General features: G+C 47.3%; 1 protein-coding gene across 2 annotated transcripts in view; it reads left to right on the top strand.

Annotated features, from left to right (window-relative positions):
* The window catches only part of Arid1b (AT-rich interaction domain 1B), a 318,541-nt gene that overhangs the window by 107,592 nt on the left and 197,377 nt on the right, over positions 1-13,572 (top strand). For both annotated transcript variants that reach the window (XM_051206127.1, XM_051206126.1), the window contains exon 4: positions 12,748-12,858. In XM_051206127.1, the coding sequence (XP_051062084.1) occupies positions 12,748-12,858 (111 nt within the window). The remainder of the gene's footprint in view (positions 1-12,747; positions 12,859-13,572) is intronic.

Here is a 13,572-nt window from a genome sequence, read left to right as displayed (position 1 = left end):
TCTCCTCACACACACAGCCACGTCATGGCACAGCCACATGTCGTGGCCGGGCACAGAGCAGCCCTTTTCAGAGGCTTGGGTTCTTTCCAGACTCCTCCTTAGCAGGTTTTCACAAGCAGGCCCCTCCCCTGGCTCTGTGTTTGGCTACTTTATCACAAAATTCTCAGTGGCTCTTACGTCCTCAGCGTCCACCATGTCCAAGACTCTACAGGGTTCCGAACGTGAGGGGTCTGCTGTGCTGTGTGGAAGTTCAGGAGCTAGGGGAAGCAGTGGGCACTCTTGGACCTTTGCAGGTAGCTGAGGCAGTGAGCTGGAGGAGGGGTTGCAGGGTTGTAACTGTACTTTCTTCAGGGGAAAAATAATCACACCGCTTTCTTTACACTCATTCATTGTCAGCAGTTTTCAAACGGGAATGCCAGGGCCTGCAAGTGTGTGGTAAATGGCTGATCCTTCAGAAGGGACCAGTGCTGGAAGAGAAGGGGGACATGTTTGGAACGGTGTCATATAAGCTGTCACCGTCGTTGTTACTGGAATCTTGCAGTTTAAAGCTGAAAAAAAAAATACATTTCTGAAGTAAAAGTTGGAGCATCACATCTCTCCCACCCCCAAGTACCTTAGTCACTGAACCACTTAGGGCGTTCCCAAGTCATCTTGAGGTCGGTGCCTGTCATACACACATCCTGTGGTGTACACTGCTCACATCTGTCTGCCATTGGTCAACTACAGGAGCCGCTCCTTCTTCAGCTTTAGAGGGGGATCAGCCCGAGGAGGCTTGTGGTAGCATGTTCCTTTCATCTGTGCTGTACTTAGGAGCCCAGGGCCAGTAATCGCTTAGCTTTTAGGCAGTCATGGAAGACCCGGTTAGCTTTATACCAAACTGTCCCAGTTCTGGTCAACTTTGGATATAATTGAAGTTTTAATCTCCTTCCCTTGTCTTGCTTGCTCTGTGTGAGAGCTTTGAACACTTACTGGAGAAAGTTAATACATTTGAGGCACTGAAGAGAGAATTTGGGTGTTATTTTAAGGGAAACTGAGGGCCATTCCTAGACAATGGATGAGCAAGTCCCTGGCAGTGGATCGTCCAGGCTGGTGCAGGAGGCGGTTGATGCGAATGTATGGGTGGCAGGCAGGTGTGGAGAGGCCGTCCTCTGTGTCCGGTTCCTTGTGAGTGTTTATGTTATGCCCACTCTCTCATCAGGCTGGTAACGGTTTTGTTCCTTGAGGGCCTTCAGTTGGTTCTGTGCTATAGTTCTTATTCCTGAGAGTGTTGGGGAAAACCCATGAGAGTATAGATCCAGTATCGGGAGTAGTCAGATCGCTCTCCGGCCTGATGCTTTTTCTCAGCCGCTCTGCAGTCAGGTGGCTTTTGCTTTGGTGACCTGAGCTTGTGTTCTCTTCTTAGGAACGGGGAAGTAAGAAACCCTCAGCATCAATGCACATCTTTTCTCGGGCCTCAAAGTGTAGCTCAGGCTGGTCTGGAGCTTACTAAGTAACCCAGGCTAACCCCAAATTGATGACACTCTTCCTATCTGAAGCCCCCTAGTTCTGGAAATGGGGGGCATCAGGAGCCACACCCCATTCTCATTTTTCTATTTTTTTGTATGTATTAATTATACATAATTGGGCTTATGGATTTTCATACATGTGTTTTGGTCATATCCATCTCCCATTGCCCTTTGTCCCCCTCCAGATGACCCCTTCCCCCTTCCCAGTTAGTCTTCTTGGTCTTTACACACACACACACACACGCGCGCGCGCGCACATACACTCTTGATCTTTACAGACACACACGCGCACACACAACACGCGCACGCATGCACACACGCGTGCTGCGCGCGCTTGCATACACATTCTTAGTCTTTACACACACTCACGCATGCGCACACATGCGCATGCACACACGCGCACGCGCATACGCACACACATGCGCACACACTCTTAGTCTTTACACACGGACACCCATGTACACTCTTGGTCTTCACACGCACGCACGCACCCCATAAATCCGATGAGCCCGTCCGTTTCTTCAGGGTTGCTGACGGGAGCACGTGTGAGCGGCTGCTTACAGCGATGAGACCACTCAGGAACAGCGCTTCTCCCTCCCCCAACAGCACCCAGAGAGGGTGAGGGCCGAGAATCCCGCTTTGGGCAGGTAATCTCAGCTTCTGTGACTTCAGTGATGTGCCAGGCCGTGTCTGACACCCCTGACCCACTGTCCTCTTCCTCTGGGCTTTGTGTTCTTCTCACCCTGAGCCTTGGGGGGGGGGGGTATGACACACACGTTACGGCAAGGCTCACCTGTCACTCACCTTCATCACTTTGACTATTACGAGTCTCTGCAGCCACTGCCGCCCACAGTGGGGAAAGCAGCTTCTCCGGCCAGGCTGATGGTAGCCTACCCAGACTATGTGCGTACACATAGTTGCTGAGGAGGTGTAACGGCCACACATCGGCAGTTGTGGCTTTTAATGGAAAACTTAGTAGTTACCCCTGTCCATTTTGAAGTGTTACTGGAAATCTAAGTGCGCTGGGTTATAATTTGATAATACTACATTTCCATGTTGAATATTTTCAAAATATTTTACGTCCTTTTTAGAATGAGAATCAAAGGGGAAACCCGAGCAGAAATTGAGGAATGTCTGCGTGAACACTTATTTCCTTCAGGAAGGTGGTAGAAGGAGCATTCCCTGGCATGCTGCTGGGTGCTGAGGCAGGCCAAGAGCACTGGAATGTGGTCTCCCGGGCCTTAGTGAGCGTGTAGTGTGGGGTCTGTTCAGAAAGATAGGAGGGCACATCCCAAGCTCACGGCTGCCACTGAGCGCAGAGGTGGGGGATGTCAAGAGTCTGAGGCTCACTGCATTCTTTCAGCCTTCTCTCCCTTTGGTATTCGTATTCTAACGTAAGAAAATCGGATTCCCCTGCTACGCTTCTTCTTGCCACTTTTAGCAGTTTTCATTTGACTTTCAAGTGCGCATTTCCAACTCAATTTAGAGGTCATTGATGGCTCTTTCAGGGGACCCAGGTTCTGGTCCTCTGGTCATGGCAGCCACAGTTGTCTGTAATTCCAATCCCAGGGGATCAATTGCCCGCTCAGCCTCCATAGTACCAGGCAGAACAGACATACCTGAAGGCAAAACAACATACACATAAAAATGAATGAATGAATGAGTGTTCATCATTATCAGTCATTTTGATTAAAGACATTTCTTAAGTGGGGTAATAAGCTGCGTGTACATTGTATTACGGTGGCAGAGAAATGGTGTTTAAAACAGTACTGTCGTTGGAGCGTCCTAGTTTAAGCTGTAGTTCTCACATCCACCTCCACACACAGTAAAGGAGGTAACAGAATGAGCTCGTTTGCTGACTGGTTCCCCCAAAGTTTAGCGTATGGGGTGAGGACTGTGTTCGAGTCTCTGGGTTAACTTCTGTGAAAGCAGCTCTGGGGAGAGGTCGTTTGACAGGTGGCAGTTAGGATTGGTGGGAAAGCAGGGAGGGGGCGGGACCGTGTGCCTCCGAGCCTTGCATGGTGTTCACTCAGCAAGTCTTACCCCAGCTGTTGTTCGTGGAGGGTGTGCGTCACTGATGTGCACACGCACACCGCTGCCTCCACTCTTGTGCTTGTCCCTATGCACTGACTCGCGCATTACTCAAACCCTGGGCTGTCTCACAGAAGCGGTGCCTCGAGTTGGGTTTGATTATAGCTGTGTTTTAATCAAATGGCTTCCCTGTCTCTTTCATTGCTAGTCATACTGTAGAGACACATTGTGCTCCAGTGATGGGCAGATGGTCAAGCCTGAGGGCTGTCGGTGATGGCCTTTGCATGGTGTCTGCAGCACAGACCCGAGCTTCTGACTTGATGATTTGGAGCACAGCCTGGTAATTTTCCTATCTGTAATACTCCCCAGTGCTGATACCTGCAAGGGGGACCTCCTTGGAAATCACTGTAGACTACCCTAGTTTTTGAAGTAGCTTGTCAAATCCCTTGCCCTCGGGACCTGAACCCCGGCAGTGTCTAATGCAACAGGTGGACTCCAGGACTCCGGACTCCATCACTTTGTTAGTTGCCAAATACATTGGATAGCATCCTTGCTTTACACCAGTGAGTCTCATGTTTAATTATGTTGTAATTCATGGTAAACTTCACACTTCTGGACATGTTTTCCTTTTTCCCAAGTAGGAATTAATTCTCTTTTTAAAGGTAAAAATGTTTCTGTACTTAGAGGAACCCTTAAGCAGACTGCATATATTTTTAAACACTATAGAAGAATCTTTAAGCAAGTTATATTTTCTGTTACTTCTTGGAAGTGATGTACATGGTCTACTTTCCACAGATTAGTAAAGATGAGAGTACCTGGATCCAAGGTCTTTGTAGTGTGATTTCCCTCAGTGTGATCCCTCATTCATGTGATTCTCTCAGTGTGATTTCCCCCATCTTCCAGTGGGTTCTCCTGCTCGCCGTGCAAGTGCCTTCCCACCAAGCTGTCCTGTGCCCCCTGTTAAGTTCTTGCAGCTTTCACTCCATCAGCATTTCCAAGGGGTCCGACAGCTTTTAAAAGTGGCGTTGCACAGTCTTAGAGATGAGTCCGCAAGCCTGCATGCTGCTCTCCCCTGGGCAAGCACAGGTTCTGTTCATATAGGCTATGGGTTCAGACATCTCCTTGGAGTATGTTGCTCTCAGGCCACGTGTGCCCTCATCTTATTCCTCTAGTTAAAGCACGTGTACAATAACAGGGTGGCCAGTGTAGAGAACTCCAGACCAGCGTTACTCGGGCAGCTACAGCTATTATTATGCATTTTAAATCAGGCACCAACAGTGATGGAGAAGTCTTCAGTAATTTTATTTTTGTGCCAGTTATTTCATAAAAGATTATAATGTTATATTTGGTTATTTGTAATTAACCTCCTTTTATAAGCCTCAGTGAAATTATGTGCCATCTCTGGTGACTGCTGCTGCTGATACTAAGTGATTTTAGCTCACTAAACTTACTGAGGGGATCTGATCAAAGCTATGACTCCCAACCCCATGACATGTAAGATAACGCATATAATCTGCCCTAATTTCTGGAAAGGGCTCAGTGCCCTTTACTACAAAGTCAAGCATGTAGGCCTTGGGTGAAGATGGCAGCCTCACCTGGCAGGAGCTTGCCTGTCTTCTGGGTGAAGCCCTGCTGTGCTGTACCCTAGGTGATGGGATTCTTGGTCCAGGAGGAATGGCGCACACTGTTGCCTTGGGAGTCAGATTCCCAGGGTGTTCAAAGCCAGTGCCAGGCTCACGTCAGTTCAAAGCCAATGGAAATAAGACCTCAATGGCCACTGTCACCTCTGGAATAGGGTGAACTCATCTTGGTCATGATACAGCACTTGATACTAGGTACTTTGATGCTACGAACCTCTCAATTATGGCCGTTTAACGAAAAATCTTATATTTAAACCCCGGGCCTCACAAATTGCAAGTGCACTCGTATGGTTGTTATACCTGAACTGTGACCCCAGGCTCGAGCATCCCTGATATGATACTGACTGGAGTCAAGGGCAGGAAGGTTGTGGGCACAGGAGGGAGAATGCTTTGCTTCCCAGTTAGCCCCTGCCACTTGGTGGCTCACTGGCCAATCATTTAGCGTCTACACTTGGACGTTTTCATAGTGAAACAGGACATTTGGCTCTTTGTAGCCTTTGTTTCAGTCACCAGATAAAAATATCCAGAAAATGAAGTTGTATCTCTGCTGAGCACACACGTTTTTCGTTGCTACCACTCCTTATGCTGCATGGTCTAGCTACTGACATAGCGTTGATATTGCATTGGTTAATATGAACAGGCTACATGACGTGGGTACAGGAAGATGTACTTAGGTTCTAGCCAGATGTCAAGAGAGCCAAGTGCCCGTGCATCATTGGTACTCCACGGATGAGTGAGAAACAGCTGCACCTATCTTGTGGGTGTCTAGTGAAGGAGTAAAACACTCAAAGGACGCATGGCCAACAAGATTGGTGACTGCATATTACCTGCTGAGATGCTGGCCACTGGCAACGTTAATGCCGTGACGTAAGGTCCTAGGAGCTGAATTAACATTTTGATTCCAATTCTATAGTGTCTTTTTAAATTTAGTAGAATGATTGCTGTTAACCGGAGAGTTCACTTTTGCCATGACGGCTTTGTGGGTGAAGAAAGGACTTCTTGTGGTACTAAGTTGTGGAGCAGACACCCTTGGGTGTTCCACCGATTTTAGCATGTGCCGCCTTTCACTGATGAGTACACAGGGGAGGAGTGACTGCAGCTGATTGGTTGATCTTTGCGAGTTTGGAAAAATTAGCTGACTACTAAAATGGTGCATTATTTTAATCCTTAGCTCTTGAGTTGTCTTTGTTAGGAAATGAGGTTTTAGGCATCTGCATTCTTTGCCTCCTCGCTCTCACACTGCTAGTTCAGGATGGAGCGGAGGGGGTCAAAGGCGTGGTGCTGCTACCCCCAGGCCCTGGTGGCACAGTTCTGCTCTGTGCCCTTCGGGCTTCACCCCCCTGCAGGTGTAGGGGACAGCTGTCAGTCTGCAGTAGTCACTGATGACAGACGTGACGCTGTGGATGTTACTAAGCCTGCTCAGAAGAGGCGCTGAAGCTGTGCAGGTCTACGTTTTCTCTTGAGTATCTTCAAATCTGCAAGAAGATAGCCCTTTGAAGGAAAAGAACTACGTGGTTTGTGAAGCGCATATCCAGCCTTTGACTCATTGATGTGCGAGCACACGCACCTGTGCCCCTGTGCACGTGTAAATGCATCAGTACACTTGCGTGTCATATTTTGCAGAGAGCATGGTTTCAATAGAAGCTAAAGTGGGACTCTGGTGTCAGTAGCAGGAGAGCCCCATTTGGGTTTTGGTCATGTGATCTTTACACGAGTTTTGGAACTGGTATGAGGAGAATGCCTGGGAGATTTCAGTGACAAAGAGGAGACAGGATGAAGCCAGTGAGGAGCCAGCTCATCTGCATCCTCCGTCTAGTTTCTTGCCTGGAGCCTCCACGCTCTCCCCTCCCTGGAACATGTTCTAGCACGCTACACCCCAGCCCCGCCTTGCTGTTTGACCTAAAATCCAATCTTTGATTAATAGCTTTTTAAATAGTTTTTACTTTTATTTTATGCCATTGAGTGTTTTCCTTTGTTTCTGTATGTCCACCATGTTCATGCCCGATGCCCACAGTGTCCTGAAGAAGGCATCGGATGCGCTGGCACTAGAGTTACACATTGTTGGTTGTGAGCTGCTGTGTGGGTGCTGGGAACCGAACCCTGTTCATAGGCAAAAGCAGCCAGTGCTTTCAGAAGCTGAATCATCTCCACAGCTCCTGGTTAATAGCTTTTAACGTGCACGTTTCAAACATTTCCTGTCTTTTTTCTCCCTCTTTTTCTTAAACTGAGTGATGTTCTGGGATTCCCACAGTGTGCGATAGATACTCTGACTCACCCAGCCTGTTCCTTGGACCTTTTGTTACTTAAATGTTTATTATTGTGTGTCCATGACGTGTTTATGATCTTGGAGCGTGAATGTGAGCTTGAGTGCGGCATAGGGCTCATGAGGAGTCAGAGACAGCTTTGTGGAGTTTGTTGTCTCCTTTCGCTGTAGGTTCCAGGGACTCTACTTAAGTCGTCACACTTGAGCAGCAAGCACCTTTAACCAGCCATGCCATCCCAATGACTCATTTAAAAAAAAAAAATTAAAATTTAAAACACGGGCAGATTGCTCTAGTGTTGGTGGGCTCTTTGCAGACTTGGATTGCTGGTCCGTTTCCCAGGAGGCTCCTTGTGTCCTGCTCTGCCAGCTGCAACGGCATCATTACTGTTCTCTACACCAGTTTCTTCCTTGATTTCCAGTTTATTTTTAGTGCAGTCTTTCACAGTCATCTTTTTGCCTTAGTTCTGCCAGTAGCAGACAACAAACTGTGTCTAGTAGCACGTTGCTCCCAGACAGTGTAGCTGCTAACTTGATGTGTATTCCTGGGCGTGAGCCAGTGCTCAGCTCTGTGTGCTTGCCCTCATGATTTTTATTTTGGAGTTGGGGTGTGAGCTCTGGGAGCCCATGCCAGCCCTTTACCTGGCTGCTGTTGAGTTAGCCAGGGCTAGGCTCTGGAAATCCAAGAGGACAGTGGCCTTCTGAAGAAGTCGCTAATGTGGGACAGGCAGTTCTGTTGATGACCTGTCTAAGCTGGCTGGGATATTGCTTCAAGGTCCTGGAGGTCATTGTAGCGGGATTCTGTGGAAAGCCCAGGCATTTCCTTGGAGGATGTGAGGAGAACTGAGGCGCAGAGATGGGCAGAGCACCCTGGACCAGGCCTTGGGAGGGCGCCGTTGAGCACAGCCTTTGAGGTTTACTCACCTGAGGTCAGGAAGAGGTTTCCTGCACACGGGGATGCTGGTTGCATAGGCAGGAGGGAGCACTTTCAGAGCACTCATGAGTCTGTGGGCCTCAAAGTGGGCAGGACGCTGAAGTGTCGGGCGCCCAGCACACATGCTTCCATCTAGCAGGAGGAAGGATGAACAAGATTTGGGTTCAGGGTGGGGATTTGCCAGCTGTGTGCGCGCCTAGAGGAAATAATAGATGTATGAATGTCCTAAGGCCCATTTGTAAGGTGAGGCATGAAGTAGAAAGAACAGTTGAGGGTTTGGAGTCAGACATGGACATGAGGGTGAACTTTCCTTACATGTTTCTATGTTTTGTTTGTTTGTTAAGATTTATTTATTAATTATGTACACAGTGTTCTGTCTGCATGTATCCATGCAGGCCAGCAGAGGGCACCAGATCTCATTACAGATGGTTGTGAGCTACCATGTGGTTGCTGGGAATTGAACTCAGGACTTCTGGGAGAGCAGCCAGTGCTCTTAACCTCTGAGCCATCTCTCCATCAGCTCCACATACTTCTATGTTAATGGAGAAAAGGAGAATAGACAATGTGGGGTCTTTGTGGGGACTTTGGACGACAGATGTAGGGGAATCAGTTTGAGCCCCTGTGTCTGGCTTCTCTCGGCCCTTAACTATAATGGCAATGCAAGGCAGAGAGAGAAAATAGTCTTGCATTGGAATCCATGAAGAGGAATTTGTATTTGAATTTTTTATTCATGATACTGGAATAAGTATTTTGAAAGTGGTCAGTGTGTAGCCTTGAAGCTTATAAAGAAACAAATTTAGGAACCTATAATTAAAAAGTAAAAATCATATTAAATCATTCACTATGCAGTAGTTCTTGAAGCTTCCTCTTGTCTGCAAACAGCTATAGAAATTAAGTGTCCATCACTCAAGACCACAACATAGGACTGAACACAAAGAAGCAAATCACGCATATTTTGCTGCATGGTATGTAGGAGCAAGGTCATAAAGGAGACATCCTGTGGGTGGAGCTGTTGCAGAGCTACTTCTTGGATTGTCAGCTTCCAATGCTGGCATTTCCTGTAGGGTTTCCCTGAGGTGGCAGAGGCGATTGTTCTATCTTGTGTGCCCTCTGGGGACAGTACCTTCGGTGTCTTTATCTAGAGACACGGTAAGTTTCTTCTCTACAGCTTGTCACCTTGCAGCTTGCAGTGTTCTGTGGAATGTCTCTCCTACACCAATGAAATGCCTTGTGTCATTGGATTAACTGAAGACACGAGTTTCCAAAGTAGGGAGACAGAGGCAGCAAGGGATTGTGATCAGGGTGACACTGGCCTTTACGAAGCCTCTCAGACATTCTTCCTGTACCCAGAATGTAAAAAAAAAAGCAAAAGTAGCCCTTCCCCCAGTGTGTGTGTGTGTGTGTGTGTGTGTGTGTGTGTGTGTGTGTGCACCCTTGCATGTGCACACGCGGATGAGAATGTGCTCCCTGGAGACTGAACCCACGTACCTGTGCATTCTGGGCAAGCGTCTCCCACCGCCTTGGTCGCTTTGTGTCTACACCTGGCTCTCTATTGGACTAAAGGACAAGTGGCCCTGTGTGTTCTCGGCCTTCGTACTAGCTCCTTCATGTAGCTTTTCATTGCTTTGTAGGTAGGGGGGCCAGCTGGATTCCAGCTGACCTTGCTGTAGTGTGGCAGTGTACCCAACAAAGGGAGTGGCCCACTGCAGGCGTTCAGTCAGCGCGGTCCGTTTACCAGACAGCCCAGAGAAAGTCTCTGAGCATGCACGGCTTTCACACGGTGTGCCACTTTCCCGTTACTTTCGAGTCCTAGTATGTAGATGGTTCAGCCCAGAGCCATCGTTCAGTCTGTGGGTGAGGTGGGGGTGTGCTCAGAGGCGGCGGACCGCGGTCCAGTGCTTGGTTCTTGTACCGGAGAGTTTCATGATACGGTGTTGTTTTGAAGAGCCGACTTTTTATATACTTGACAGATAAATTTAATGAGTGTTCAAATGCGTATGCTGGCTTAAATTTATAAATAACTAAAGAAGGCAATGTTGTTTTCAAATACAAATCTGGGCTTTAAAAATATGTGAAACAGAGTGCTCAGTGCACTTCCCTGACGCTGACAGTCATTTCCTGGCTTATTAAACATGTTCAGTTACTTGAGGTGAAAAGGAGTGCATGTTAAAGGGTAACAGCAGTGCTGAAGCTCAAGTGAGTCCTGGGATATACGGTGCCTTGCCGGGTAGCCCTGTCTGATTTTGAATCCCCAGTCCTCCTGCCTCGGCTTCTCTCTGTATTATAGACCACACGGTTGCTCTGCACGTGACCTTGAGGGATGGCTGGTACAGGCTAGAACTCCTACCCACTCCCTGAGCTTCTGAACTTCTGGAGCTACACTCAAATCCCACCCAAGGCAGAACAAACCCTCTCCAGGCATTCCTCATGAAATTGGATTTTGGTTTTATTTCCAACTGTGTTTAATAATTGAAAGTTTCTGTGGTTAGGAATAGTACTTAAAATTTTGGTGAACTCTAATGATTTTGAGCATTTGCAGTCCCAAGAGAGCGAATTGCGAGGCCATAGCGTCTTCTGACTGTGTTCAGCTGTGGTCTTCTTCTTGATCCTCGTTTTAGGGGCTCTGTCTGAGCTGCAGGGTCAAAGCTGTGATTCTTCTGTGGGGAGAAGCTGTCAGCATCAAAGCTGATTGAAGACGGGTGGGTCCCTGTACTGCACAAGTGTGTGGAGAAGCAGGGTTCATCTCCTGCTGTGGCTGGGCGAAGGCTCGGATTGAGGCCGTGTGCCCCACTTGATTTGAAACCCTGCCTGTTAATCTCAGAGAACTACCAGGTACCCAGCAGAGCATCTCTGTGACAGCAGGATGCCTCCATCTGTGGGGAGCTTCCTTGGGGGTGGGACTTTGGGTGGTAATAATCCTCCAAGTCTTGCTCATCTCCGACCAGTGCCGCCCTCTGCAGGCAGCCAGGCTGCACAGCTGTGGCTTACATGGTTGCATGGTCTCGGGGTTGCAGGCCTCGCTCTCACTTTGTCTTGAGGTAGCTCCCAAGTCGACCCCAGAGGCTTTTTACATCACCCTTAGAGACTTGCCTGAGTCGGGTTGGCCTGTCGTTTTTGTTGGAGATTTCTGTAAGAGAGACCCTAGAATGCTGTTCCCAGGCGGTGCCTTTACTTTAGAGCCAGTTTAAAGGCAGTGTACACTGACCCTTGGCTGGTGCCGACTGGTGAGATCCAGTTTGTATGGCTCTTGGGCTCTGCAGTATCCAACTCTTTCCATGGAATTTACAGCGTATTCTGTGTGAGCATGGGGTGGAGCAGCAGGCCAGTTTTAGAGAATTTTCTAATGAACATTATTTTCCCCTGTATTATCTAATAAAATAAAATTTGCGTATGCTCCTTTAATGCCTATTTGCACTATTTTATTTGAAGAATTTTTATTTGAAGGTAGCATTTTCCAATTTTTTTTTTCTTTTCCCTCTTTCATTAGAAACTGGTTCTTCAACTTTCAGAGCCAAGCAAGAAGCCATGTAATAGGCCCTTAGCTCTGGCCACTCCGGCTCTAGTGTGCTGTGAGAGCAGTGTTGAAAAGCTGAGGCGTGTATTAAATAGCCAGTGTCTGCCATGCAGGGCCTGTGAGGCAGGGCAGCGCTTAGCTTGAGTGCTCTGTCAGCCCAACGCCCAAACTGCCTTCTGGAAAAGGCCAGGGAAGTGCTGAGTTTCTCTTGCTCGACAGCTGGTTGGCGGTGTGTTCGGCTCCCCACATGGGCTTGTGGATTTTCATACCTGGGTGTTTTTTGGTTTTCTGGAAACTCATACCATTCTGTGGATATTTAGGAGGACGTTTTAAGATTCAGTTGTTAATAATATTTTCATTAATTATTTTTAAAAATTGAAATAGTATTTGACAATCATAGTTCAGCTATCCAAGTGTGGCAGCTTACCCCTGTGAGTCCAGCGCTTGGGAGGCTGAGGCCGGAAGGTCATTACAAACTCAAAGCCAGCCTGGGCTAGGAGTGAGCTACTCCCCAAATCCTCCTACCCAAGAATAATTAAACAATAGATCCTATTTTAGGACTAAGCAATACAGCCAGCTCTTGGCTGTGGTTTGCACAGCTCACCTGTCCCGCAGAGCGCTTCTCCATTTGTGCAGTCTCCTACTAAGTGTGCTGCCATTTATATTCATTTCTATCATTGATCCGCTACTGGTTTTGCTTCTGATAAAGTTTTAAATGACTGCTGTCACATGTTTAAATGTTGATCAAAATGTAACATTACTTGATATGTAATCATGACTAGCTTTTGTTTGCTTTTTGTTTACTATATGAAGCTTCACACTCAGAGATACTGATGATGCACTGTGTGTTTGTGTTTGTTTAGGACATGTCTCAGGAAGGCTATGGAACTAGATCTCAGCCTCCTCTGGCCCCAGGAAAATCCAACCACGAAGACTTGAATTTAATTCAACAGGAACGGCCGTCGAGTTTACCAGTAAGACATTACTGTGCTGATTGGAAAATGTAATGAGTTTGAAAACAAGGATTGTTTTGTCTGCTCTATTTTATATTACAGGGAAGACGCTTCTAGGTTTCAGATCTATTTGGGAATTAATAACTTTAGACTCCTTTCTTGAGAGAGCCCCGTGGTTCTGGTTAAGTCTGTTTGTTTTCAGGGTCTTGGGCAGATCAGATGCCCACTGTTGGAAGATCTCACCTGACTGGCTCGCCTTGAGAGCACAAAGGAATTTCTGTTGCATTACGGAGCTGCTTTTAGCTTTTTTGAATTTTGGTAGTGATACAGAGCAGAAGTGTCAGTCAGTGCACGAGCTGAAACATAAGGACATTCTGCTTTGTGAAAGGTTCGGTGATGTCAGTGGTTTGAATCACTCTTGGACTTTATATAGAGTTTTCCCCAGAGAAAGTACTTTAGTTGCAATTTGGCAAAGCAACTTGTGTGGTGATGGCTGTGCATGATGGCAGCAGAGGATGCAGTGTGGGGCGCATCGTGGTGACGCTCGTAACAGTTCATCTGGACTCAGTTTACCCTTGAATGGAGAACCCACTTGAACGGCAATTTCTATATTAACTAACAGAATAAACCTGTGAAACAGTCTTTACATTTATTCTCCTGTTAACTTATTTTGACCTCAAGCATTATTGTTGTTGTTCAATTTCTCTTACAGTTTGTTTAAAAGTTGAGTTTGGG

The sequence above is a fragment of the Phodopus roborovskii genome, unplaced genomic scaffold (genome assembly GCF_943737965.1).
Source record: "Phodopus roborovskii unplaced genomic scaffold, PHOROB, whole genome shotgun sequence".
Classification (NCBI taxonomy): Eukaryota; Metazoa; Chordata; class Mammalia; order Rodentia; family Cricetidae; genus Phodopus; species Phodopus roborovskii.
The sequence above is the reverse complement of the archived record's forward strand: the minus strand, read 5'-3'. Positions and strand labels throughout refer to the sequence as shown.